At 45.9% G+C, this 23,672-nt stretch overlaps 2 protein-coding genes across 2 annotated transcripts; one reads left to right on the top strand and one right to left on the bottom strand.

Annotated features, from left to right (window-relative positions):
• The first annotated feature begins 5,241 nt into the window (after positions 1 to 5,241).
• LOC146187633 (uncharacterized) lies at positions 5,242 to 11,609 on the top strand. Its single transcript, XM_084603480.1, has 2 exons — positions 5,242 to 5,372; positions 6,529 to 11,609. Exons 1-2 carry the CDS (start codon positions 5,352 to 5,354, stop codon positions 7,960 to 7,962), a joined length of 1,455 nt encoding a protein of 484 aa, XP_084459606.1. The 5' UTR covers positions 5,242 to 5,351; the 3' UTR covers positions 7,963 to 11,609.
• A 463-nt stretch (positions 11,610 to 12,072) lies between these two features.
• Positions 12,073 to 17,096, bottom strand: LOC146187632 (uncharacterized). Its single transcript, XM_084603479.1, has 4 exons — positions 16,555 to 17,096; positions 16,388 to 16,495; positions 16,232 to 16,303; positions 12,073 to 15,540 (listed from the first exon to the last, which is right to left on the bottom strand). The coding sequence occupies exons 1-4, from the start codon at positions 16,856 to 16,858 to the stop codon at positions 14,426 to 14,428; spliced, it is 1,599 nt and encodes a 532-aa protein (XP_084459605.1). The 5' UTR covers positions 16,859 to 17,096; the 3' UTR covers positions 12,073 to 14,425.
• Positions 17,097 to 23,672: the final 6,576 nt, after the last annotated feature.

The following is a 23,672-nucleotide window of genomic DNA, read 5'->3' as shown; positions in this document are numbered from 1 at the left end:
CAAATACCCTTTTCGTCGTAACTGTGCCGGCATTTTTAATGATTACTTTAAAAACCAAACTTGAATTATCTCTAAGAATTTGCTTTGAAATATTGCTCAGTAGTCAACAATTTAAAAGGGTAATTTTATTTTCGGTGACTTTGGTTAGTGACCAAGGGCAGCAGCCGTGTGCGAAGTTGGGCGTGCCAATGCTTTCTTTCTTAACTGCATGTATGGTCGCCATTCAGGTCGACTTACTCCCTCATGGCCAGAAACATATCCACATGCTCAGATATCCAAGTGCTCACGCAGCATGCATTTTTTTGTAAGCGTCCTTTTCGCAAACGACCGAGAACGCTCCACAATTAAGTAGTAAGTAAACTGTGTCGACACCTGCGACGTCGATTTGACGTAGACGGGGACTCGCTAATGACCAACGCGCGACGCTACTAAATGAGGTTACGATAGGCCGTGGTTCATCTACCTTTCAGCTCGAAACTATATATCATCAGGAAAACGTGGCTATATCCTGCACCTCTCTGCAGTGTGAATGAATGAAGAGCGCGCTTGTGTCCTCATCCTTTGTGATAATGGGATAGAAGCGAAGGGGAAGAGTGTTTCTTAATTACCCGAACAAAGTGGGCTCCTTCAAACAGTGCAGGTGTTGCAAGAGTGACTTCTGCCGTACGCCTCGTTCTTCTAGGCGCCCAAACTGCGCAACCACCGAGGTTACACTCCGTATGAGGTGCAGCTTGTTGGCAAAAGGCTAAACGTACTGGCGATTTTGTACAGGTAAATAGCAGGTAAAGTGTGACATCATACTCTTGGACTGCTCGAAATTTGCGCGGGTAGGCGATGCTGTGTTAACGTCGGCTGCTCTCTGAAAGTTGAGCGAGAACGGTAACATAAATTAAGGTATCCATTCAGCCAGTCTCACGCCATCAAGGGGTTTTATAGTGGAATAGCAGCGAAGCTGCTTCATCGCGACATCATGAAAGAAACAATAAACGAAACGATGTTACGCTTAAATTCGCCCACCCTCTGGCAGCGTACCAGGAACTTCACAAGCGTTTCTTTATAACTAGCAACGTTTTAGAGGTTAGACAACACCTGAACAATAAAACGCTCCTGTTACGAGCAGTTGTATATGCTATTTCCCCGAAGAGAACAAAACAGCTGAGACTTCAAAGGAAATGCCACAAAATAAAGCGAACTGAAGAGAAGCCTATTTGTTTCCGGTTGGCCATATTCAAAACATTTTGTGATTATGCCGAGACTTGCGTTAACGGGCTAAACTGTTTTTTCCTTCTCCTTGCTAAATTCTGAAATTGATTGTAATCTCCTCAATCTGAAAGAAAATAAACACACTTTCAAGAAAATATTCATAATTTAGCCAAACATTTGGCTAAGACTCATACGACAGCTTACTATATGAATGCTAAAGCATCATAGCCCGCTGGTGAAATGTTTTAGACTGAGGTTTTCGACAGTGAAGCTGTTTCTGCTGGTATTGTATTCGCTGTTTGTGTTTGCATATTCGACGTACATACACTGCCATGCTTTACGCGACTTCTGGGCGGAGAGCCGTTATCCCCTAAACCTCTGAAGACGCGAAATTGGAGGTACTTATGTCCTCGGTTCGAATCCGTGTCGCACACTAGTCTCTGGTTTTTCTAGCAAAGTACATGCATCCACAAACTTGGCTGAAATGACGGAAAGCATGGTTTGGAGTGGTTTGAAGATAATGTTCTCGTTATGTTAGTGGCGGCTGATGGTAGCCGGTACGCAACTCGTCTTGACTGCTTTTACGACTGCACCCGATTGGGAAAGTATTCTGGCACGCCTCTTTACAATCTATGATATTCAGAGCTGTGCAGAAGGAGCAGGACTCTGAGATATTTTAAGAGTGAAAGCCCGTCCATGCTCATGGTGCGTCGTCAGTAAATGTCCGCCGTATGAAGACAGATTAAAGAAGGAAAATTGATCGATAGTGATAGTATTTAATAGACGTTATATAGAGATTGGTAGAGCTTACAATGACTAATAATCACAATAATGACTTGTAATGACCCATATGTGTAACGACGAATTGTATCTACTACAGTTGATTAGAAATGACAAAAAATCCTTAGAGAGGAATGTAATGACTCCATTGGCCTACTTTTGACTTGCAATGCCTGCAACGGATTACAAATTATTAAATATGCTTAGTAATGAGTAGTAATAGAAAAACAGGCGAATGATAAGCGGAGGAAGTATAGGCTTTTGCCGTTGACCTCTTAGGAGATATCTTAAGAGTCACTGTAATTCTTTTTTTTGTTTTTTTTGCGAAGGAAAACTAGCGCAAGGTGTCGAAGAGCAGATAAAATTGGAAGAACGTGACAATATCATGCGACAGTTTTATTTGTTACGAAGCCTTACCGGCTGCATCAGCGCGCATTTGCTTCCCTCTTGTTCTTCCCTTCTTTGAGTACGACACAACACTTGTAAGTTCCTGTGGAATGCTCTTGGAAGCGCACCATACTACCCATAAAGTTTATTTTGTTGGATACGCAGCTTTCGGACGAAACTCACAAGGCGCGCCAGCTGCGGCCGCTTAGTGCGCTATTTTGTGATGCCAAGTTAAGAAAAGTGCAGCGCTTTGCGCGGGGAGTGCGAGTCCGCATTCGCGATCAAAACGCGGAGAAACGCCTAAGTAACGAGCGCACTGTCTACACTGCGATCGGGAACACTCGAAAACGCAGTCAAAACGAGCTGCGCAGCCGCTATTGCCAGACGCCCCAACCAAGAGATTTATCTCGCACCCGGTAACTATCGCTTCGCAGCGCTGGTGGCAGTCCAAGCAACGCTTTCTGCCATTCTTGTTAAGTCTGGGGGCGCCTGTATGCTGTGTGCAAGATATATTGTATGAGACTACGTGGAACGGTGTACGACAAACGGTTGCAACAACAAAGTTTTGATTTAAAAGTGGGTAAAGGCGAACCATTGGACGTGCAAATGCCGTCGTTTCGAATTGCTGGCTAGCAGATACATGCGGCATGCAAGGAGAAATCATGCGAAAGCACCCAGAATGAACCAGTTGCATGACAACTTTGCTATCAAGGTCACAGAAACTGCTGAAACATGATGATTCCATTCCGATTTCTCATTACCTAATTCCTGCTAAGCCATCTAATACTATAAGATACCATCACCTCAATATCGCGGCCTATTTTGCCCGTACTGACACTGTTAAATATAGCTTCTTTCCTCGAGTTATAGAATCCTGGAATTCGTTGCCTGGTGCTACTCGTTCTCTTCCATTAAACAGATTGTTAACGACTAATGAATTGTAAGAGCTCCTTTTTTTGCATCATACTGTATTATATTTGTGTCTGTTGTTTAATGGCTTGTATTGTTCATGCTTCATCTATTATTCCGCAATGCTCTGTTCTTTGTTCCCTACACAATGCCCTTCATACCCACTCTTACAATAGCCCAATAGAGCTGCAGTATGTTCAAATAAATAATTAACTCCATCAGTGTAACAGTATGAACAGCTGAACGACATGAATAACATTGTCTGAAGGGGAGTTGCCATAGGTCGAGATGGCCATGTGCCACGAGGTTACGGCATCATATATAAAATCTCTACGTCATACGGCCGCTTGATGACGTATATGTTTTTTACCATATGTAGGGCATGAACTCAGCTCGCTTTTCGCTTCATGGGATATATAATGGTTTCTTCTTGATAATTATAGAGTTTTTTTCTGAACCAAGTCGTGCCTAAGGGTGCGCGAAAGTAGTGAACGTAGCCGGGGCCTTGATTGCAGAGAGGTTATCTAGTGTAATAATTACAAAGAAAGATTCCCATTAAAGAACTATCCCTCCCTGGCGGCGAGTGTCCTGAACTTTGTCATACATTTCTCATATTCTCTAAAGAGCACGAGTGTCCTCTCCACGTGAACGAACTTTGCGTAACGGGATGGTTCAGTCCACAGTCACTGCAGTGCCTCACCTGCATCTGGCACTCAAGCCAACGCACGAAACGGGCCCCCTGCTTAGGTATGCTAACGATATTGTCCGCGCTTACGCAAACACGCGGCAACGAAATGGCCGTCAAAATGCTATTGGGCGCCAAGCTCAACCTGAACACGTAATACTTAAGAACGCTCCCTCGAGAGACAGCGACTAAAGAAGCCGGTGACGTGAATTGCGGCAAGCGGGGCAAGTGCTACAATAGAAGACTACTCTGAGTACTCTGTGGGCTTCCCATTTTTCCAGCCCACTGCCGCCTGTGTACGCGACGTACAGCAATTCATAGGAACTGATTTATTAGTGAGGTTTGAGAAACGAAAGAATAGAGTCGAAATAGGTATAAAGTGACAGAAAACTCAATCGAGTGTGCAGCCGAAAGGCAAAAAAGAAAAAAGAAAAAAGTTGAGCAAGTGGAACGAAATAGAAGACAAGTGGCGTAACGGGCAGGACGTCATCCTGTCACGTCTACTCGAATTGTGCTTGTTAACGCGCAAAAACTTACGCAACGCTCTTTTATCACATGCGGGAATGCATAGCTTTCTTGCTGGCTTCTGCGTTAAGACGCGAGCTTTAGTAGAAGACGGCCCTGAGTAATGAACAGGACTTGAAATGAAAGAAAAAAGAGCAGTACTATTGGACAAGAAAAAGCCGAGATGAAATTTTAGATGTTCATTCAGGAACGATAGGTTAAAGTCAGATATGTCTTTCGTGTCTTGCTTTCGACGTTCGGCTTCGATGTAACTGAAAAAGAGAGAACGAGAGCATGCCACGTATGAGCTGATTCACAGAAAGACGAGGTCGCTACTTTGGCGTAAATGTAGAGCATTCGGCTCACGACCAAGATGACAGTCGTTTGAATCCCGGTGCGGCAGAATTCTAAACATGAAAAAGAATCTCGAGTGTCAAGTGCAGATTAACAGGCCTACGGTGCAGCTTGATCTTGACGATGAACAACACGCAAAGCCCCTTTTTCAGCAGAGCACAATTCGGCCACCTTGCGTAGAACTTTCATGTAAATACGCCCACTAACACAAAGCCGCCAGCCCCCGCGGCTATGGAGCAACTGACGAAGGCAGACCTTTGGCGCAGCGGAACTGGCTAATGATCTTTGAATTCGAACGGGTAACCATTAAAAACTATCTGGCACCGTTTAGCGCTGGAATCCTATTGGAATCCTATCCGGTGCTCAGGAATGGGTATGTACGTACGCTGCTGTGGAGATTTAGAGGGCAGACAATGACTAATGGACCATTTCGGAAAGTTGCGCGCGCCCCCTACGCGACCGCCGCAAAGCAGGCTGGGAATTGTGAGCGTGGCTTGCCGGGCAGGATCCGGCGCAGGAGTGGTTCGACATGGACGTCGCGCAAAAGCAGGTAAACAAAACTTTTTTTTGGGATGCTAGCAATGCTTTTGTAGCATGCTTGCGCCGCGCAAGTGATCTTTGCATTGCCGTACAACTTTTTTTGTGGTTTTGCAGCCGACGCTACGAGCGCGAAGCGAGTATTTTCGCACGTGAGCGCTCGTGAAGCGCGCACATGTGCCAGTGTATAGTTTTAGCTATGCTTCAGAAGGCACGAGCGCGATCCTACGGCTAGCAGGCGTGTTTTGCTGGTAAGCGCGCGCTAACAGTGCATTTATTTACTGGTCGCCCGTCGCGAACCTTCAAAGTTTCTGCGGCTGTCCCGGCGGCAGGCGTAGTACGTAGCGTACGCATTCATGTTTGTTGCAACAGTGCGACATAGTCTTGTGAGAATGTACGCGCTATATTTTAGCAAAATACGTCGTTATCGCGCACTGCCCATTCAATCTTTTGGTTATAGCGTGCTATTTAGTCTACGGACGAGTCTGAAACAAGTATATCGTCGAAAGAAACGGACAGCGCATTCGTTCAATGAGTACATCTTGGAAGAAAGTAGTAGTTGAGTTGGTGCTTAGCTTGTGCGAGCGCATTTTCTTGCCTATAGTGTTGTTCGAATAGCACGCAGCAAGTGCGAAGCAGAACCAACAAGCACTGTTACATTGTGTGTAGCTGAGCATATTTTTGCGATACAAATAGTAGTTGCTGTCTGTGCCATATTCAACGAGTTTGACGGCTCGTACTATCTCGGTCGCGGTGTCCATTTGTTACTACCGTGGAGTGCAGATAGGCGCAGCCAAAATATGAACGTGCCTCGGTGGCTACAAGTAACGCGAACGCGGTCGAAAAAAACTGCGGCGGATATTTTGCTAACGTGAAAAACATGGACGCGCCAGTACCTTGTACTTGGGCGGCCTCGGAGTTTTAGTTAGCTGGTGGTTTACCGAGGCCGTCCTTGTGCAACATTCTTCACGACCGCGCGTAGTAAATGAAATGGGTTCAGCGTTGCTTTTCAAGCATGCTTGCCACAAGTAACCAAGACACAATGAATGAATACTTTATTTCAAGATCGCATTGGTGATGCCATGATCAGCTGTGTATGCTTCCATGCTCTGTTTATATGTGGAGTGCCAAAGAAAACATTTTGACACTTGCTTATACCCATGTTGCAGGTACCACTGCAAGCCATTCATAATGCACTTCCTCTCCAAGCAAGGCTACCGAAAGGGCCATGGACAAAACAGTTAAAAGACGTTCCAGATGGGTTCTCAGAGCAAGGAATCTTGGCACATCAGAATTCACGTGGTGCTCAGAAGCATACTGTAAGCGGATACAGGATGTTCAAAGCAGAGAAGGTGCACAATGTTCTTATTTGCAAGGCTGACAGATCCACTTTTCTTAAAGCAACAGTGGAGGCATCATTCTCTTTGGCAAAATTATATAACACTGCTGCTGTGCTCTCGTCAAATGGAACTGTGGACGAAGGAACCTGCAACTGCCGGGCTGGAGCTGCAGGTGTTTGTAAACATGTAGTAGCAATTCTATGGTTTGTATTAGACCTGAAGCGCTCTGGGGCAGCCTACGTGCAAGACACACAGTCGTGTACAGACAAACCCAGAGCATGGGGTACTGGGGCAAAGAAGGCCAACGTGCACACACGCGAGTTCTCAAAACTGCGTTTTGTGAAACATATGCCAATGAAAGCTGGCAGGTATGCAACTCAAGAAACCACAGTTTCTCTGACAGTAACAGAAGACCATATTAAGAGAATGTATCAGACACAGAAAAATATTCCAAACGCCATGCTATGCAAGACGCTGGAGGACAACCACTTTCAGCCCGTACAAGTGAAAAGAACACGTCAGGAGGAGGCTCTCAGCCAGATGCCAATCAGGTTGCCGGTGCAAGCCCTGTGGGTTGAGCATGTGCCAGCTGGGTACACGTTCGGCTCCTGTGAGCTTACTTTAGAAGACTCATGGGCCCTTGAGCAAGCGACTAGGATGCAGAGCGGCTCTACAACATGGAGCTTCGAGAGATCCAAGCGCCTGACTGCTTCACACTTTGGAGATGTGGTGTCACGGAAGAAGCCAGCTGATGAGAAGTTTTTTAAGAGGTTGTTCGGGTCTAGCCAGATGCAGACCAAATACATGGCTGATGGTTTAAGGAATGAAGATGCAGCCGTGCAGCGTTACATAGACAAGAAAAAGGTCCCAGTTAGGATTTACTGTTGTGGGTTGTGCGTCAACCCTGGTGTCCCTGTTCTTGGTGCAACGCCTGACCGTGTTGTAGAGCAGGGAGGAGATTTTGGTCTCCTTGAAGTTAAGACCCTCTCAGCTGCCAAGGAACGGGGTGAGGAATTAGAAAATGCTGTGAATACGGCACCCTACCTGAAGAATGGATTTCTTAAACCAACGCACAAGTACTTTTACCAGGTCCAGGGGCAAATGGCTTTGACTGGACTCTCCTGGTGTGATTTTGTGGTTGATAATGGCACAGACTGCACTCTTCAGAGGATCACTTTTGACAGCTCGCTTTGGATTTCCAAAATGCTGCCACGTCTCCTGGAATGTCACAAGAACTACCAAGAGCACTGTGCTTGTGTGTGAATTTCAATGACTTATTTTATGTTACATTGGTCTGCAGGACAAAGATGCTCGGACTCGTAACATGCTTTGGCATGTGTTCATACTTATGTATATTTGTTTCTTAAATATCTTGTATTGCATTTTTTTCCATGAAGAAAGTGTTTTTCTGCGTAATATCGTTATGGCGATGTGCACGTTGTGCCACAACCCATTTAAATGTGTGTGCCACTAATCTGTGTGTAAAAAGTAAATGTCAAGCACCACACGTCTTGCTGCCTTGTCCTCCAAGTTCCTGTCTCTACATTTGTCGGCTACCTTCCTTGTGATTTTTCCCTTGTCCTTTGCCTGAATTTTTTTTTTTTGAACCAACTTTTTTTCTCGTGTTGCTTGTCGATAAGAAAGTCGTGCTCTCTTGGCAGACAGAGGAAAGGTATTTTTTGGATTCCTTGTCCACTGTCGTTTCCTGCCACTTGATTTTCCCACCTCCATTTGCTAACCTAACCTAACTATGAAGGAGCATTTTCACATTTCAAATGTGTTTTGAATACCAGAGCATCACTCCTCATCGATAATTTTGTAATAAAAAGAAAGCGCTTAGGTTTAGCCAATAGGAGCAGTGCGACCTTTAAAGTTGAAAGTCAGGTTTGATGAAGGAGAAACACTGTGCAGCCTGATGAGGTTAAGGTTTGTGTTCATCTGTTTTGTCTTGGTATCAATGCTCATTAAGTCTGTTGGTCTGTCGGGTAAACTCCTAAGAAAAGAATGTAGCCACTGCGTAGCAACATCACGCACCTTCCTTACAGTCGTTGTAGCTTCTCCATCTGTTTTGCCAAGGTTTCATGCGACATCTGGAATTTAATTCATTTTCACTGCACGCAATTTTCTCTTGTAGCTTGACAGTTTGGTAATTGTTTTATCAACCTCACTTGTAAGGGTAAGGAGAAGCTGAACTCAGCATTGTCTGAAATGCCTTCAAGTAGTAGTGAGTTAAATTCTAAATGCTCTATTTTTTACTTCATCCAGTCATCACATTGTGAAAGCTGATTTGGTTCGACACACATCATTGCTATGTTTTGAGTCGAGCCTACGTTTTTCTGGTTTAACATCCTGTAGGCAACGAGGGACATGGGGATGGAGGGCTCCCAAACAGCTTTGACCATCGTGGATTTTTAATGTGCACATTATATTTTGCCTCCACCAAAATGGGACTTTCATGTCTGTGATTTCATCCCATGACATTGGGTCAAGCAGCCAAATTCCATAGTCGCAGAGCCATCGTGGTGGATGCTTAACTCTTTGCGGACGGAGATGACATTCCTTGGTGGTCTCGTGTCATGCCTAATAAAGACAAAACGGCAACTTCTAATGAACAGATCGGCCACTTTGATTCGGAAGATGTGGGGTCCTTCTGCTGAAGACAGATCAATTGATTTGGTACACAGGCGCTTTGATACATCTTGATCAAGGCAAGGTGCAGAAATGCTTGTATGTAAAAAGTTTTGTGCGTGATAATAGGCTTCACATGGTTTCATCTGGTCTGGAGCCCTTGACAACTGTGTGCCCATAGCGGAAGTATGGAATGTAAAAATCGTTTCTCACTTTGTGTGCTGCTGTGTCTAAAGAAAGGAGGACTGAGATTTGGACTGCTGAACCATGTTTACACTGACCCTGTGCTTCCTTTACCTTTTTTTTTTGTTACTTTCTATTGGCGGCATCCTTCTCCCCTTGTACTGAAAACCTAAATAGAAAGAAGGGAAAGCTGTCGAGGCTTTGGATTTAACGTCTAGAAATGCGAGTGTCAAAACCACTGCCAAACAATGTGCCCCTCTACTGTGGAGGTAGACGCATCTTGTCTGTCTGCGTTTTGGTGCGAGTCGTCCTATGCTTCATTTGTTTTGGTGTCCCCGACGCTTTTTTTCTTGTCATTTGTACGAGCTAGAATTCATGAGTGTGACTCTGTATAGGTTCTGCTACCTGATCCTATGAAGTTCATGTGCCTGCATGTTAAATCCTTCCTGCTACACTTTCTGGATGTCAGGACACACGCACTGATTGATGTGTTGCTGTCTAGCAGGTTCGCGTGTGGTTAATTTGGGCAAACTACCGACTTGATGATAGTCATTTATATTTGAAATATGATGTTTAATTCTGTTCACACCATGTTTTCTCATGGTTACTTTCATCTTCTATATAAAATCAAAGAAGAATTTGCAAATGCGGCGGTTAGTTGCTAGTTGGCATACACAGGTTCAGTATGTCTACTTGCTGTGTAGCTGTGATTGAGAGTTGTGTGCAAGTTCTTGCTTGTGTACTGCAATCATTGCTGGGCAAGCGAAATCTGTGAACATTTTGATTTTGTGTCTGGCGTAGTATTTGTACTTTTTAGGATGACTTGTTGCCGTAAGAAAGGTAATTCTTGTGCAAGGTTTTACTATGTACTTGCAAGCTGATGTATATGCTTCGATGCAAAATGAGTGTATTGAGATCATTAATTTAACAGTTTGTTTTTGCTTCATCATTATTGCTCATTTGGAACCAGCACTTCATTCGATGCAAAATGAGTGTATTGAGATCATTAATTTAACAGTTTGTTTTTGCTTCATCATTATTGCTCATTTGGAACCAGCACTTCAGAAACATATGAAAGTCCTTCTTTCTTCCTTGCAGAAATACGTTCTTTGGGAGGTGCACAGTTTATATGCTCATATTGGTTGCTTGGCTTTCTTCATTTCTGCACTTAAGGCGTCAAGACAGTTTTGCGTACTTCTTTTTTGTTATTGTATTTTGTAAGACTGCCACATTACATACTATATATTCTTGATTCAAAGCAACATTTTGTTTTTTAAACGTAATAGGTAGGAAAAAAACTCCCATGTGCGCATAAAAGTAGCCAAATTACAAGCGAGTGCTCGGTAGGTGCTGCATCTAAAATTTTACATTCAAAATGGAAGCAGTATCCTGGAAGATGCATGCACTCTTGTTCTCCAAACTGTCATTTAGCTGTGCATCCTCTTCTGTGATTAATGGACTCCACTACACTTTTGAACCAATTTCATTGACCCACCATCTAATTGTAGGGAATTCAAAGCACCAAAAAGAATGATCATGGCATAACCCAATAACCTCTCAAACCAAACCAGAGCTCAGCACCGTAGTGAGGCTAGTAGGAAAGCCTAACTACTAATTGTTAAGAACACAAATACCTCTTGCATAATGTCACGCATTGCAATGTTTTGTTCATTTTTTCACACCAACGGAGTTGCTTGAGATTTTGATAATTGAAGTTATTTATTTCGTTACACTTATGTTTGAACAAGACTGTATTAAAAAAATTTTTCTGCAACGTGCTTATACATAGAGATGCATTGCTTAGCATGCTTTTGTGTTATGCTCTTAAAATATATTGGCACAAGATGTTTAAGTGAGCTGTGCAATACAAGAGCCTTTCTTTGTAAGAAAGCCTTTTATTTATTTATTTATTTATTCATATACCCTCAGGGCCCGAAGGCATTAAAGAGGGGAGTGGGAAAGATACATTGGTACAGGGTACAGTGCAGCATAAAGCATCATAGGAGAAACAATAACACGGCGAAAAGTGATCAAAAAAAAAAAAAGTATTGGCGGAAAAAAAAAGAGAAAAGCAGGTGAGACAAAAAAAAATCATTTCCGACAGTCAACAATGTCACCGAAAACGAACAAAAACATTTGACTACCATTTATAAATATAGATTACATACGGCAGTCTTAAAAGAATTTGGGTCCGTAATATCAGCAATGTGCCTAGGAAGGTGGTTCCAACTGACAGAAGTGTTTGGAACGAAAGAACAAGAGGTGTGTTTAGTACGACATGACGGAACACCTACTTTGTGAAGATGATCAATGCGACCTGAAACATATGTGGGGGTAGTTAGTAGCCGGCTCTTAAGGGCAGGATTGTGGTAATAGATTTTGTGAAATAGACATAAGCGGGAAATATTTCTGCGTAGTGAAAGCGGTGGCAATGATAATGTTGTTTTCATAACGGTAACACTGGAGTTACGGTTATAGTTGGAAAGTATAAAACGTGACGCGCGGTTTTGAACAGATTCGACTTCAGATTCTAGAGATGCAAGGCCAGGGGACGAACAAGGGTTTTATAAAGAAGCAGTTTTATTGAACTAAAAGAAAGGTTAAAGTTTCGGCGCAGGTACCCCAACATGCGGTTAGCATTGTTAGTAATAGATTCCACATGCAGATTCCAAGAAAGATTAGAAGTTATGTGCACACCAAGGTATCTATACGAAGACACAGTTTCAAGAGGAGTATTATTGAGGTTGTAATTAGCTACTTCATTGTTACGACGAGAAATACGCATATGTTTGCACTTGTTAATGTTAAGCTTCATGTGCCATAATTTACACCACTCTGAAACTTGGTTAATATCAGACTGAAGAACAGAAATGTCAGAGTCACTGTTAATTTCACGGTAAATTACACAATCGTCAGCAAAGAGACACACAGAAGAAGCAATGGTGTTAGGCAAATCATTAATATAAATTAGAAAAAGTAGGGGCCCTGGTACGGAGCCCTGGGGAATGCCTGCGCCCACTGGAGAGGAACGAGAGTTCCATTTATTTGCTGTCACGTATTGAGAACGGTTAGTGAGGAAAGACTCAAGCCACGAAACGATGCTAGGGTCGAGTTTGAGGTTACTTAATTTGAAAAGTAGTAATTGGTGAGAAACTTTATCGAAAGCTTTGGAGAAATCGAGGAATATACAGCCTGCTATGGAACCCCGGTCAAGAATGAAATGAAGGTCTTGTGACAAGCATAGAAGCTGAGTCTCGCATGAGAATGTTTTACGAAACCCGTGGTGGGAATGACTGAAGAACGAATTTGATTCAAGAAAATTGGCGAGATGAGAGCAGATGACATGTTCCATGATCTTACATGGGATGCTAGTAAGTGAAATGGGTCGGTAGTTATTAGGAGAATGTTTGTCCCCAGACTTGTGCAGGGGAACCACCTTGCCCACCTTCCAGTCACTAGGAACACAGCTACAGTCACAAGCACATGGGCAGCTACATACTTCACATTGGTCTCTGTAAGGAAACCGCAATGAAAGTTGCAAGCAAAATCTTTGCAAAGTGACAAGTGTGTTGTCCGTATTGTAGATACTCTTGCACTCGGTACGACTTGTAACATATGTGAAGTGAACCAATGAAGGCTTATGCTTTACAGTAAATCAATGTGCCGTCATAGACAGTGCCCAAGGTGCAGATTCAGCATACTTAATCTCTGCTTTGAGGGGTTAATGCACAAGTTTCGAGTAGCACTGAGCTCGCACTTCTTTGACGACAAGCTCAAATCTGTCGCATCTCGGGTATTGTAGCTGATATAAGTTCTTTCTGAAGGATTCCATGCAAGACATTACATGAGAGTTGGTAATAAAGCTTTCAAATTTCAGTGCCATGAAATACTCGCATACATGTACAAATTTTTTACATATACAGTACACATATATACAATACATATCACTTTTTTTTAAAATGAGTACATCACTAACACATGTAAAAATGACAAAGTGAAATTCACTTTACAGATTTCATTCCAAAAAGTTAGGAAAGACAATCTGTCGTAGAAAAGACAATGGCTGCAAACACCAACTTTCCATCTTGTCTGTGTAGATCAGCAATGAGACTGGTGATTTCGTTTCCAGTCATGACTTGGATATAGTACTGCCACAATCTATGCTCAAATCATTTGCACAACACCGACAGAGAAATAAGGCGTTGCAGCTCTATATAGCCTGTACATTGACTTCAGATTTACTTCAGCAGAGAAAGAAAGGCTCCTCTAGTCTGCTGTACATGAAATAGTGTAATTCAGTGCAAGTTCGATGCCTTGCACTGCAGCAGGGATTCTCAAACTGCATTTTGGGGAACTCTAGGGGTTCTTGGAACAGTTCCTAGAATCCCCAAGCACCTATGTTCATGCATGTCTTCATCCACTTTAGCCAGTTATTTTGGGACTAATGCTGTAGCTGCTTACAGCTATCTCACTATACAGTCAGTCATAACAGAATTTAAGTACTTGTTCATGTGCTGCGCAGCTTGCATACCCCTTTTACATATGTCGGCCAGCACCTTTTCAAGCCTCAGCCGCAGCGGTCGAATTTCGATGGAGGCAAAATTTTAGAGGCCAGTGTACAGTGCGATGTCAGTGCACGTTAAAGAACCTCAGGTGATCGAAATTTCCTGAGCCCTTCACTACGGCGTCTCTCATAGCCTGAGTCGCTTTCGGACGTTAATCCCCCATAAAACAAATATTTTCAAGACAGGCTCCGTGACCAAAGCTGGCCAGAACACAAATGAAACATGTTAGAAGCCGACTGCATTTTAGCGAAATGATTTGGTCTTCAAATGAGAAGGCTAAAGAGTTTGAGCACCCCTGCATTACAGTAGATCATGCATAACATACAAAACATTAAGAACACTACCATCGCTCATCGGTTTAGAATGGGCTCATGCATGAAATTATTGAGATAACAACAAATTTTCCATATCTTGTTCAGCTTCTCTGCCATAACATTAGGAAAGACAGCACGGAGTATTCTGAAGTTTTTAACTTCCCTGATGACACGCTCAACATGAATTCGCAAACTCGCTATCTGCCGTGTTGCTATCTCATCTGCCAGTGACAACTGCGAGCGGCCATTCAACATAGGTGGCATGTTTAATTCGACTCCAAGCTGACGGAGGTCATCTTCAATGAGGAATCCTCTATCCGCCATTACGCTGTCCCCTTCCTCGAGCAACTCATAGAGGCCACTGTGTCTCGTGATTTCTCGATCGGAAAGTCTCCCAGGTGCAAGATTTGACACGAAAGAAACGAAGCCGTTTGGAGTGATGCCAATGAGTCCTTTTGCAGTGTTGTGTCCTTTGTACGAGCTGAAAGTGTCGCTTTGCGTACTGTAATCAGACGGGTTCTCGATAAAAATTTCTGTGCAGTCCAGTACAATGCGTGTCGATGGGTACAATTCTTTAAAATTGTCTGGCATGAACATGTCCACTGTGTTACGGGATGGCCACATTGGTATCTGGATTAACATTTCAAACAAAAAATTTACCCAAAATGTGAACATTGCACTCAAGGTTGACACAGACACTTTCAGGCGATATGCCAAATCCTGCTCCAGTAACCCAACCCGGAGCCTGCAAAGCACTGCAATGACCTGTTCTTTCATTTTCAGTGCTGGTGGCCTGCCAGCACCTGTTTTCAGTGTCTGGTACATGCCTTCAACATGTTCCAGAAACGCATCAAATTTTTCAAAGGAGTTAAACCCTGTATAAAACACTAGTCGCTTTTGATCTGAAACAAAACCGTGAACTTTTGAGACAAGGTTTTTTGTTTTTAGCTTCTCTTTAAGCGCCTCAACTTTCACATGGTGCAACTGAGCCTCCAGATCCTCAACCGTTTTCTGGAGCACAGATTTCTCTTTTCGAAGCAAGTTATTTTCATGCTCCAGTTTTCCACATACTTCGAGAAGGTGGTTGACTTTCCTTAGTGCGGCAGCAGATGCTGTGTCTGGAGGCCCCATGGAGTATGAATGCTCGGCACCTAGAAAATAAAAACTGTTTATTGATTTGCGAACAGTTAGGCCGTGCTTTAATACAGATTTCAGGGCTTGAAATAGTCACTTCAGCCCACAATGTGTGTTCTGAACCCTTGCTCTCAGCTTACACTGATATACAGACAACAAAGAACTAGGATGACAAAGCCATAGAGCCCAACTCTCTTTCACTCCACTGATCCACCTGTGCAAGCAGCTTACCAACCAGCATGGAACCATAGGTTTCATGCACCCAGCACATCAGCCAAATCTACACTGTATATGCATTTGGATAGCCTGACTTTTGTGTCATTTTTACAAGCTGTGGTGAAGGGAATAATGTCGCGGTGAAAGAAATGAAATGGGTAAGTTTCACAATGCGTGCACTGGTGGAAGAGGTACCGCGTTTATCAGAAAACTCGCTGAAGTAATAACACATGCACGGTACAAATCACTGATGACATGTCACAGAATACATGAGGTTATGCAACTCATAACATGTAGACTTCCCATGGCTAGCTGCAAAAGCTTGCGAAAAACTGGCTTCGCGGGAAAAAAGTTTGGTCCATTTATTAATATACCGGTCGCCACAGCACCCGTGGACCTCACAATGAGTGGGCGCGATAGGGGTCCGTTAAATGCGAAAAATAAGTTTTCATAGTGGAATGGAGAAAGTGAGAATTTTGAACCATCACTAACCTGTTTCCGTGCGAGACGAAGCCGGTGCACCGAAGGTCAGCTGGGTGGGCTCCTGGGAAACTACGTCGCTCTCTGCGTACAAACGCTTTGATGAAAATGCGAACACACAAAATCGAAGCCTCAGAAAAAAGATGGCACAGTTAAAGCGTCTCTTACGTTGATCGCATTGGGGCACGTCAACTACGTAGCCGATCTCCAACTCGTTCAGGACGAGCACAGGGCTGGCAGAGGCAGTTTGGGAGCTCGTCTTCTTGCGTTTCGCGACTGGAAGAGATTTGGCAGTAATGATAATATGCGATAACCGCCTGAATATATATATTTACCGGTATTAAAGGAAGGAGATAGTTGACTGATGACTTTATGAGGGAAAATTGTCGGCAACCGGTCCATATAGCCACGGCGTCCACTTGCGTTGAAGTGAGCTCCGCAGATCCGGTGGTGCTTAGAAGGTTGCCACAAAGAGAAGCGACCAGCACTTCCCTGGCGGTTGATTCTTCTCACCCACTCCTTTTTTTCTTTTTCATTTGCAGGGAACGCGTGAAATGAAACGTTCTTGTCTTTCAGCGTGTTGTTGTCGCAGCCAGGCACACAACAAGTCTGACCACCGCCTCGGCACTTCGACGACATCGCGCGCAGTAGTGGCAGCGGCCACTAAGTAACCCACAGGCACGTAACACTTTATATAACGCACCTGCAACCGCCCACCACCAAAAAATACACGAAATCTTAAAGCAATCGAAGCACGTACACACACACACCGCAGCTATGCGAACGCAGGAGGCAGGAAAGACGGGCGGTCGGTCGGCGTTCGCTCACTTTTCCCATAATGCGTCGCGCGCCCGCTAGGTTTTTTCGCGGCGCTGCGATTTCCGAAATGGTGCATTGTGGGACTCCTGGAGAGACGGGGAGACGGCGAGCGGCTAGAGGTGGGCGGGGCCACAGAGTAGAAGGCACAGTAAGGTTTACGACGTAGAGAGTTTCGATGAGATCCATAGTCTCCTCTGCGATCATGATAGTTGCAAGGTCGAGGTGGTAAGTTCTGGTGGAGGCTTGCCGAGACGACTCCACACCCACCACCTCCAACAAAATTTTGCGGTGAAGTACACCTAGATAGCCGCAGCCGTTCGTCGACTGGAACACACTGGCGGGAGAAGCCCAGCCTAGCTTCAGCGTCGTCGCTGTTCACAACACCACACCAGCACAACGTATTCGGCGTCTCGAGGCAGCATATCGTGACAATATCTAATAAAACAGACAAAGGCGTTGCTTCAAGGTTCCGATATGCTCATGATTTTGAAGCCTGCGTGTACAGAGGGACAATCTTTCCTCTCCAAAGTTTTCACCGTCTTCCAACCAACTGGCCTTTATCTGATCCTCACGAGTCGCTTGCCCCATTTGCCTTTCATTGAAGGCTTTGTTTGTTTCACTTTTGTTTTTACCTACGGGGTCCCAAGTGTCGAACAGCGCTTGAATCATCGCTAGCATCAAGAATCATTTGGCTGCTGTACAGGCCTCAGTAGACCTCTTCGACTATATTTATTTATCTTTTCCGTATAATAAAATTGCCCTCTAATGCTTTAAGAGCCTGTATCTGATTTCTTTCAAGTGAATAATTTCCCATTCGCAGCTTTTAGGCGGCATTCCTTCTTTAGATAATGACCGATTCTGTCCATACATTATTTCCCAAAGGCTTTTACTTTATGTTTATTGATTACTTATGAGAGGTTTGCCAGCTCTATATTATCTATGCAAGTGCAGGTTTTCATGGTTTGGCGCTTCTTAATCGAGGCTTTCAAGTGTTCTATCTCCTGATAAAGCTTGCTGTTATCCTCTCTAACCACCTTAAACAATCTTACCGCATAATTATTTCGCGCAAAACATTAATGACAATTCGCACCCTAATCACGGAGGCCATCACCCTCCCCACAAACGGAAAATCTTTTGTATATCGACATCGCGAACACCTTACTTTTGTACTTTCTCCGTTTTAATGCTTTAACTGAGCTAAGTCGAAAAATCACAACCTTCTGGTCACTACCCCCAACTTTTATGACCATCTCCTTTGAGCATCTCCTCATTCTACGCTATAGCAGGATGTCCTCACAATATGAAGTCGATATAAGTTTAGTTTCGTCCATGGTCTTTCCTAAAGTACACATCCGGTTTGCCCGCTTGCATTATTACATTATTTGTATGCATTATTTCTACAATATTTCGTTATGTGCACTCGACTAAAAATTGCGAGACACTTTGGCGACGAAAGTGGTGAAAGGCAAAAGCCTGAGTGCCGCATTCTGCCACGCATTTGTTGCGAATGTGGCGGTGAATGATGCTTCGAGTAAAGAGGGGGACTGCTTTTTCACATTCCTCCCTTCCTTTATGGTCTGGAACATGTGTACGCGGATAATTGTGACAGATACTGTGCCTTTTCTGTCCTGCAAATCAATTTGAAACGGCGCTGATGCCTACTGTACTAACGCCTCCTAGACATCTGGGTCTGCTTCTGTTTGCTGTGTGGTGCGGCGTTCGAGGAAGCGGCAAATGAAAGGGCGCCCGGACGCCTCGATGGGACGCCGGTGGGGTCAGCTTCGTATATGCATTAATCGCCTTGTGACGTCATGACCTGTCGTGACATCGCGCGCCCCTTGTCGAACACGACCAGCATTTCATTGCACGCATTAAAGTTCACCGGCGTTCTGTAATTCATCTAGAGGAAAGGAAAGGCACAGTATCTGTCACTCGTGGAATCTCGCTATCATTATCAGTGTAGACAAGGGTAATTATGAAGACCGTTTCACGATCCGGGGCGTGGCGCAGTGGTGAAAGGTTGGGCTGGGGATCCAAGGGATGGAGGTTCGATTCCCCGGTGGAGGACAAGGTTTAGTTATTTATTTTGTAAGTATCAGAGCCGCCGCAAAAGCGTGACACTTTTACTGACAACGATTATGCTTAATAAATAAGCCCCGCTATTCCTATGTAGAAGATATGCCGCAGTCCCCCACTTCCTTGTCGCCTGACCAATTCCTGGAAAAACAGATGTCCACAAGGAGAGCTTACGGCTCATGTATTCTGCTCTTTGTCGCTTGCGTCCTCAAAGAACCTTTCGGCTTTGTGGTAACAATCACTGTAGCTCGGCAGGTAAGAATGTAAGCCCTCCAAGGTGCACTTATAATTACGCCTAACTGAAAACCGTTATCATCTTGCAAAAGAAATTCCACGCACAAATAACTGCTCATACCAAGGTACTTTGTTGGGCGAGTACAGCGCATGTACTGTGGCTTTCTTGTTTCTTGTCCCTTGTTTTCGTGTTCGCGCTGTTTATATTGATACGTGGCAAGGCTAGTCCACGAAGGTTAGTCCAGGCTGGCACCGCACACAGAACACAGAAACACAGCAGCGTCGACCTTATCCTAGGATCAATCGTTGCTACCACTTCGTCTTCTTCTGCGTCACTGTTGCTGATCGTTTTCATCTTCAACTTCCAGCGATGCAGGTCATATATGTCACATTACCCCCCCCCACGAAAAGCACAGTCCCGGTGCGCACTAGGACGAAGTACTACAGGGGTAATACGGCTTCATCCGGGCGACATGAACAATCTCGGTGCGTGGCATAGAGGACTGTTGCGGCGGATGTGCAGGGGCGATCTCGTATGTCACAGGAGTGACTGGCCGTAAAACACGGTAGGGTCCTGCGTATCGTGGCAAGAGCTTCTCACACAGCCCTACTTTACGAGCGGGAGTCCAGAGCAAGACGAGAGAGCCCGGAGAGTAGTGGACATCCCGGTGGCGAGAATCATGGCGCCGTTTTTGAGAACTTTGTGAGGAAGCTAGTCGGCGGCGAGCGATAACACGGGCGGCGTCAGCTCGGGAGATGGCGTCACGAACGTAGGTACTGGCGTTAGCGGTGGGAGGCAGTACGCTGTCAAATGGAAGGGGAGGGTCACGGCCGTATAGAAGATAAAAGGGTGAGTAGCCCATTGTGTCGTGACGAGAGGAATTGTACGCAAACGTTACAAACGGCAAAGTAATATCCCAGTCACGGTGATCATCCGAGACATACATTGACAGCATGTCCGTGAGCGTGCGGTTGAGGCGTTCGGTGAGGCCGTTCGTTTGTGGATGGTAAGCGGTGGTAAAAGAGTGCTTGATGGAGCAATACCGAAGAATTTCGTCGACTACTCGAGCAAGAAAGTAACGGCCACGGTCAGTGAGCAGCTGGCGTGGAGCACCATGGAGCAGGATGACGTCGTGCAGAAGAAACGCAGCCACGTCAGTTGCACAGCTGGTGGGTATCGCTCGGGTGACAGCGTAGCGCGTAGTATAATCCGTGGCCACCGCAATCCATTTATTCCCCGACGCAGAAAGTGGGAAAGGCCCGAGAAGGTCAAGACCAACTCGGGAAAACGGGTCTACTGGGATGTCGATCGGCTGCAGGTATCCAGCTGGCGTAACCGAGGGCTTCTTCCGTCGCTGACACCGGTCACAACAAGCCACGTAACGACGGACAGAGCGATAGAGGCCTGGCCAAAAGAAGCGGCGGCGGACGTTGTCGTACGTACGAGATACGCCAAGATGACCCGCTGTAGGTGCGTCGTGCAGCTGTTGAAGAACGGTGGTACGCAGGTGTTCGGGGACTACGAGCAGAAGCTCGGTGCCATCTGGTCGCATATTCCGTCGGTATAAGGTGCCGTTGTGGAGCACAAACAGAGCTAGGGTAGCGTCAAAGTTGTCAGTGCTGAGGCGATTGATAATGCTGTTAAGCTTCGGATCTAAGCGCTGCTCATGGCGAATGTTTGAAAGGTCAGAGATGGCCAACACATATGTGTCATCGTCACACTCGCTCGCAGGTGGTGGATCTACCGGGTTGCGGGACAGGCAATCGGCGTCAGCGTGCAGCCGGCCAGACTTGTGGACGACAGAAAAAGTGTATTCCTGAAGGCGGAGGGCCCAACGGCCCAGGCGACCAGTAGGGTCCTTCAGCGTAGAAAGCCAGCATAAGGCATGGTGGTCTGTGATGACGGAGAACGGGCGGCCAAACAAGTAGGGGCGAAACTTTGTAATGGCCCACACGAGGGCTAAGCACTCACGTTCTGTGATCGAGTAATTCCGTTCAGCTGCAGAAAGGAGGCGACTAGCATAAGCAATGACGCGAGTGCGACCCATCTGCTGTTGGGCGAGTATGGCACCAATACCGTGACCACTGGCGTCGGTGCGTACCTCCGTTGGGGCCGAGGGATTGAAGTGTGCCAGGACGGGTGGGTTAGTGAGGGCTGCAATGAGCGCAGAAAAGGCTTGAGATTGTTCTTGGTCCCAGCAAAATGGAGTGTCGTTCTTCAAAAGATTGGTGAGTGGCCGAGCCGTCTCCGCGAAGTTGGGTACAAACCGCCGAAAATAGGAGCAAAGCCCAAGAAAACTACGTACGTCACTGGTACAACGGGGTGTAGGAAATGCACTTACAGCACGTATTTTGTCTGGGTCGGGTTGAACGCCACGGGCGTCGACCACGTGACCGAGCACCTTGAGTTCACGTCGGCCGAAGCTACATTTCTTCGAGTTCAGCTGAAGGCCAGCTCTTCGGAAGACGCCAAGAATGGCATCAAGGCGATGGAGATGGCTCTCGAATGTAGAGGAAAATACAATGACGTCATCGAGATAGCACAAGCACGTCGTCCATTTCAAGCCGCGCAGGAGAGAGTCCATCATGCGCTCGAATGTTGCGGGCGCATTACACAAGCCGAAAGGCATCACCTTGAATTGATACAGGCCATCGGGAGTGACGAAGGCGGTCTTCTCCCGGTCCCGTTCGTCGACTGCGATCTGCCAATAACCGGAACGAAGATCAATGGAAGAGAAATAGCTGGCACCGTGCAAGCAGTCGAGGGCATCATCTATCCTGGGGAGCGGGTAAACGTCTTTCTTTGTAATTTTGTTGAGGTGTCGGTAATCAACGCAGAATCTCCAGGTATTATCCCTCTTTTTGACAAGCACGACAGGCGACGCCCAGGGACTGCTCGAAGGCTCTATAATGTTTTTTGCTAACATCTTGTCCACTTCATCTTGTATGACGCGTCGTTCTGAAATGGCGACTCGATAAGGTCTTCTGTGAATTGGGCGGGCGTCTCCGGTGTCGATACGATGTGTAACGAGGGACGTTTGTCCTAAGGGGCGGTCACCAAAATCAAAAATATCGCTGTACGAATTCAGAAGACTCGTAAGTGCTGTAGCACGGTCAGGGCGCAAATTAGGTGCAACCATTTCTGATATGCGAGCCTCCGGAGATGGGGACGGTGCTGGTCGTGTCGACACTTTAGCAGTAGGGTCAGGCAAAAGAGCGGCAACTGTGACATCAGACAGTGGGGTCAGTTCGGCGAGAGTAATGCCCTCAGGAAGAACGTGCACAAAAAGGCCGAAGTTCAAGACTGGAATATAAGCGTTGTTATTTTCTACGTGCACGATGGTATGAGGGAGAGCGATTCTACGCTGCAGTGTCACGTCGGTTATGGGGCAAACAACGTAGTCGCCATCAGGAACGGAGGGGAAAGGCGTCATGAGCACATACACTGCAGCTTCTGGTGGCAGACGAGTAAATGTAGAGGAGCGGAGACGGAGCGTTGAAGTATCAGAGGCCTGTTTGTCAGGACAGAGTGGCAGGTCCAGATGAAGCAGTCCAGAAGAACAGTCAATGAGCGCGGAATGTGCAGTTAAAAAGTCGAGTCCTAATATAACGTTGTGAGGGCAACTGCTGAGGACTGTAAATAGCACAGGGATATGGCGGTCGGCAATGGTGATTCTCGCAGTACACATTCCAATCACAGTAGCTGTGTTGCCATCAGCAACACGAACGGTAGATGAGGGAGCGGGTGTGATTACTTTGTTGAGGCGTTGACGGAGCGAGGAACTGAGGACGGAAATGTGGGCGCCAGTGTCAATAAGGGCACAAACTGAGACTCCGTCCACAAGAATGTCAATGAGATTACGTCTGGGTGCGAGGGTCAGTTCCGAGGTGACAGTCCGGGTCGGTAATGCAGCGTCACTTCCGGGCGCTGCATTCGCTAGTTTCCCGAGTAGGTGCCGGTGTATGATTGAGAGGAGCCGCGACCAGGTAGCGGTGAACGGGATCGATGAGCCCGGGGAGATGGAGATCGGCTGTAGCGACGAGCAGGTGCGACGGTTTCGGTGCGAGGTTCATCTGGTTGAGGAGGAGAGTGTGTAGGTCGATCATAGGCGGAGCGGGGCTCCTCTGGTGGGGCGACAAAGCGTCGAGGTCCATAGTAATACCGACGGTCAGCGTTGTAATAAAAGCGAGGGGTGGGGAAAGTACGGCTACGGCAATACCGCGAAGTGTGGCCGGCTCGACAGCAAATGAAGCAGATTGGCCTGTCGTCTGAGGTGCGCCACTCTGCAGGGTTGTGACCAAGGTAGCGACGTGGGGAGGCTGT

This window comes from Amblyomma maculatum, chromosome 5 (assembly GCF_055883805.1).
Source record: "Amblyomma maculatum isolate TAMU_Amacu chromosome 5, ASM5588380v1, whole genome shotgun sequence".
Taxonomy (NCBI): domain Eukaryota; kingdom Metazoa; phylum Arthropoda; class Arachnida; order Ixodida; family Ixodidae; genus Amblyomma; species Amblyomma maculatum.
The sequence above is the reverse complement of the archived record's forward strand: the minus strand, read 5'-3'. Positions and strand labels throughout refer to the sequence as shown.